This window comes from Lynx rufus, unplaced genomic scaffold, assembly GCF_022079265.1.
Source record: "Lynx rufus isolate CCGP_SWC_20201006 ecotype Redwood Valley unplaced genomic scaffold, mLynRuf1.p SCAF_19, whole genome shotgun sequence".
NCBI classification, from domain to species: Eukaryota; Metazoa; Chordata; class Mammalia; order Carnivora; family Felidae; genus Lynx; species Lynx rufus.
In genome coordinates, this window is record NW_025814833.1 from 26,292,739 (window position 1) to 26,297,483 (window position 4,745).

Sequence of the window (4,745 nt, forward strand, 5' to 3'; positions counted from 1 at the left end):
TTGTTTTTGTTTTGTGTTTTTTTTTTGTGTGTGTGTGTTTTTGTTTTGTTTTGTTTTTGGTCAGGACTCCAGAAACTTTTTTTTTAAAGTCAAATCACTAAGTATGATTGGCAGAAGAGTGATTTCTCTGTGTGTGTTTTTTGTTTTTAATAAGTTTCTGAAGGAAAGGCATATGTGAATATAAGAAACAAAAACTGTAATCAAACTCCTTTAGAAATGTAACTAAATATACAACAGCAAAATCCACCAAGATACCTAACACACTACTGTAGTTCTCTAAATTTCTCAAGCATCTGATGGAATCTCCATCAAATTGCTGTTCCCTACCCCAAACAACCCTGACACCCCCATCAGAGTTGCTGAACTAGCAGTTATGTGGTGGTAGAGAACAATAGTTCTCTAAAGTTCTCAAGCATCTGATGGAATCTCCATCAAATTGCTGTTCCCTACCCCCAACAACCCTGACACCCCCCATCAGAGTTGCTGAATTAGCATTTATGTGGTAGGACCCAAGAATTTGCATTTCTCAGAAGTTTCTCCACGATCCTGATGCTGCTGATTTAAAGACTGCACTTAAATCCACTGCACCAGAATATGGAGAACACAATTCTAGTCTAATAGAAAGGAATACTTATCAGCTGAACTGTGGGATTGACCTATCTGTATTAGGGTTAGAATAGAGATTTTCCCCAAGTGTTTCTGCTTAAATTCTGACCCTGGATGCCATCTGCCTCTTCATCTTTGGCTAGAGTGGAGTTTTCCTTTCATAGAGGAAGTGGTAACCAATGAGGTAGTCAAGCAGATGTGTGCAACCAGGAGCCTGTTCCACTTACTTCCCCTGAGGGGTCTTCCCTGCCTTTGTGTTACGAAACTGGAAGTTCTCTTCCCTTTTCAACAGCTCTTCAAAAACACCATTGTGCATGTAAAAGAAGATGTACCCGGTGCAAAGCCTAGCCTCCTGCATGAGATCTTCTTCGATACTCAATACCTGTAGATCATTGTAAGTGAACCACGCTTGCCTCTCAAAGTCATAGGCATCGCTGATATAATGGCCTGAATTTGGGGTCTTCCCAAGATGGCTGACAACACCAATGAGCCGATAGGAATTGAGATCACTCATCTTACCACTTCTTTTTGGTTTTGTGGCTTCAGTTTCTGACTTCTTATTTAAACATTCTTTGTTTCCAGGGTTTTTATTGGAACCCGGTGCCCCTAGGGAATTTGCTTTGGCCTCCCGGAGACATAATTCTGCAGTTTTTCTGAGTTTCTTTGCATACCAGCGGGTACGTGTCTTCAAGAGGGCTCCAAGCAGTGCCTGCTGCAGGGCTTCTTCATAGATTTTCAGCCATTCATCCTGCTGGGTCTGTTTAGTCGGTTTTTTGAATTCTTTTGGAATTCCTTTTTTTTTTTCACGTTTATAAGTATCTTCAATAGTCTCAGTGCCACTCTTGAAATCTACAAGCGTATTAGTTGTCTCATATTTCTTTTGTTTTAGATTTTCAAACATTTCTTGAAGATAAACTTCGGCAAGACACCTGTCTGGACCACTGGTGGGTTTACCTTCATCTTTCTGGATCTGAGAAAGGGACGTTGCTTCAAGATCCATCATTAAGACAGCAGCTAATAGCTCTTTTTCAATGACTCCTCCATTTCCTAAGTTTACTAATTCAGACTCAGTTATATTCAGTTTAGGACCTTTTCCCAGGTCTTCTTTCTGTTCTCCATTTGATCCTTCACAAAGAATCTGGCATTTTTGTGGTTCAGACTCTTTGTCTGGTCCAATGTGTGGAATCAGAGAATCATTGGATGCCAAGGTTGGCTTTGTTGAAGGTGTTGATAGAAAGAAGTTTCCAAATTTTATGCTGTGAAGGACTTTTAGGATTTGGAAATCCCTAGTAAGCACATTCTTGCTCACAGGAGGAGGTGGCTTGGTAGTTTCATTGCAATGAGATGACATATCTAAATGTGTGGAAATAACGACTTCCTGGTCATCCTTCCTTAGCGACCAAAACTCGTCAAAGGTATAACGTTTCAGATGAACAATAAGAACCCTGGGTAGCCTACTAAATTTGTGCACTGCAACAGAACTCTTATGCTTACATTTCCCACATTTATATTCAAGCTCTTCCGCTCCAAAGAAGAGATCAAAAGCAGACTGAATAGACAAAGGAAGTGATTTCTTTCTTTGTGGAAGGTTGATGGAGAGATAATTATTCACTTCGGTCTTGAGAACAACATGACCACAGGCTTGACAAGTAATAGAGCGCAGCAACTCAAACTCAAAATTATTGATGATGGGACAAATGAGCACTTCAGTGGAAGGACTTCCAAGAAAGATCTGTTGAGCTGGATTCTCCTCTTCAGATTCAATTTTAGCCTTCCATATGGTGTTTAATTTCCCTACGCTCTCTTTCATCTGATCTAAACATTGACCTAAAAACTCATGAGCATCGTTTTGTACGTTGTCAGAGAAAATCTCTGCAACTGATGAGATGGTTTTTTTAAGGTTCACAAGTAAGCTCTCCTTGATTTTTATGTTATAAATATCTTTCAAAACAAACAGCTGTGCTAAACATATGCGAAGAGCATCAAGGGGAATTTTACCCCATGGGGAATCCTTACTGAATAAATCATCAGCAAAAGACGGAATCGAAAATAAGGACTGTAAAACTGCGTTCATGTAACAGGTGTTTCCCAAGTTGGGGAGGCCTTGCAATAGTTTCTCTGGGTACAAGTCAACGGTCATCTTGAGTCTTTCCCACTCTGGCTTATCTGCACTATACTTTGCTTCCAACAGAAATGCCAAATATATTTTCTCACAAAGCACCTGAAGAACACTAATACCCTGAAGGTAAGGGTTTCCAGTAGAATCGGTCTTGAATAAGTCTTCAAATGCTAATTTCTTCTTATTTTTTAACCTCAATTTTTTCTTCCTATTGTGGCTTACATACCTCAAGAGATTTGTCTCGGATTTCTTATCTCTTACAGAGCTATTCTTTTGCAGGAATTTCCCACCCATCCCTGAACCAGATGATAACATTTCATTCTTCTCCTGTCCATTTTCTGGTAAATCATTGCAAGTAAGTGTTGATGACTTTGATGCACACAAAGGCTTCTGCTGAAGGTCGGCTGTTCCATGTCCTTCTTCTGTCTCTAAAGATCCACTACTTGACTTACTACATATTTCGTGAGATGAACTTTTGTTGATTTCCTTCTGTGTTGTTGTGCAGGCAAAGATCCCTCCATCCTTAACAGGTTTCATGGATGGTTGATTATTTTGATGGAATCCATCCAAGAACATCTTCAACTCTTCAGCATCTGCAGAAGATAATCCTTCAATAAACAAGAAGCTATTATTTTGGAAAGTTACATGCAGGTGATTTTGTTTTCTTCCATAGGATCTAAGCACCACATTTTTAATATTATTAGTTAGTTGAAAAGTTGTAGATTCTCCAGTGCTGAAATAGACCAGCAGTCTAATATTCTTCTTTCTTTCCACTTTTCCAATGTATGCTTCTTTGGGCTTAGACATCCCCGTATTCCTGCTCCATATATGGACAAAACCATGTGCCATTAGAGTAGCCATACTTTACAAATAAAATACAGGTATCTTTAATTATTGACAATCTTGAAGTTCCAATTTGTTTTGCAAGCTCACTTCTGAAGACAACACCAAAGCAATGATTCTTTAGTTCTCTATAAGGATGGCCTTATTTCTAGTGTTGGTTTTATACTAGAGCCTCTTCAGGTTCTGGATGTCCAGCTATTTAGTAATAAAACCAATACCCTTTAAGAGCTGTCCATGGTTACCATGAGGAAAGAATCTTGATTTCCACGGCAAGGCAGTTACTGGAAAAAAAAATCAAGAAAAATCATTTAAGCTATCAGAGAAAATGCTTGGATAGAACTCAAATTCTACTCCCATACACTAAATCTTTACACTACAATACTAGATTCCATTCTGATTAATTTCCCCACTTAAACTGAAATCATTAAACACTTGGAAGACTTTCAGTAAATAGCTGAAGAGCATAATGAACAGTGTCTCAAGTGTATGCATATAATGTGCTAATCCTCCTGTCATAGAATGACCCCACAGGGCAACCATAATAAGTGAATAAGAGAGTGGAGGCACTAGGCGGCCCTCAAACCAATAATAGATGAATAGCTCTTAATGTCCAGAAATCTAGAGGACTTCATACACAGGCCACTAAATGTAAGTCAATCTACCTCTTTCCAAATCCAGTTATGCTCCTTTCTTTCACATGGCATAATGTGAAGTCCACACATTATATCCCATGTGGGAGGGTCTAACCTATCACTGCTTAAAGCAAGTATCTCCAGCCCCAACAAGCCAAGATGACCTGGTATACTCTAAGCAATCCTGATTCTTCTGGTAAGTGTGGGGTAATTGAAAATTCAAAACCATGCTGAACAAGAACATAAAAAACTCATTACAATTTTGAAAGGTGGTTAAAACAATGACTGAGACCAAGTTCAAGACTGTGTTTACTATGCTTTACTATTGAACAAACAAATGCAGGTAGTATAAACAATTTACAAGAAACAGGATATGATGAATGGAAAGTTTCCCATTGGCTCCAGTGTTGGTTTCACTGTTATTTTGGAGGTATGCCTAAAGTTTCAAGGTTGGTATAATCCATACAGAGTGAAGAATGCCCCAGGCTAAAAAAGTTAAGAAACCAATAGTCTGGTGCCCTTTTGGCCATTATACCAAGGGTAAA

At 38.9% G+C, this 4,745-nt stretch overlaps 1 protein-coding gene across 1 annotated transcript; it reads right to left on the reverse strand.

The window, feature by feature from the left end:
- Nucleotides 1-829: 829 nt before the first annotated feature.
- USP26 (ubiquitin specific peptidase 26) lies at nt 830-3,586 on the reverse strand. The gene has a single exon (XM_047081809.1). It carries the CDS (start codon nt 3,584-3,586, stop codon nt 830-832), a length of 2,757 nt encoding a protein of 918 aa, XP_046937765.1.
- Nucleotides 3,587-4,745: the final 1,159 nt, after the last annotated feature.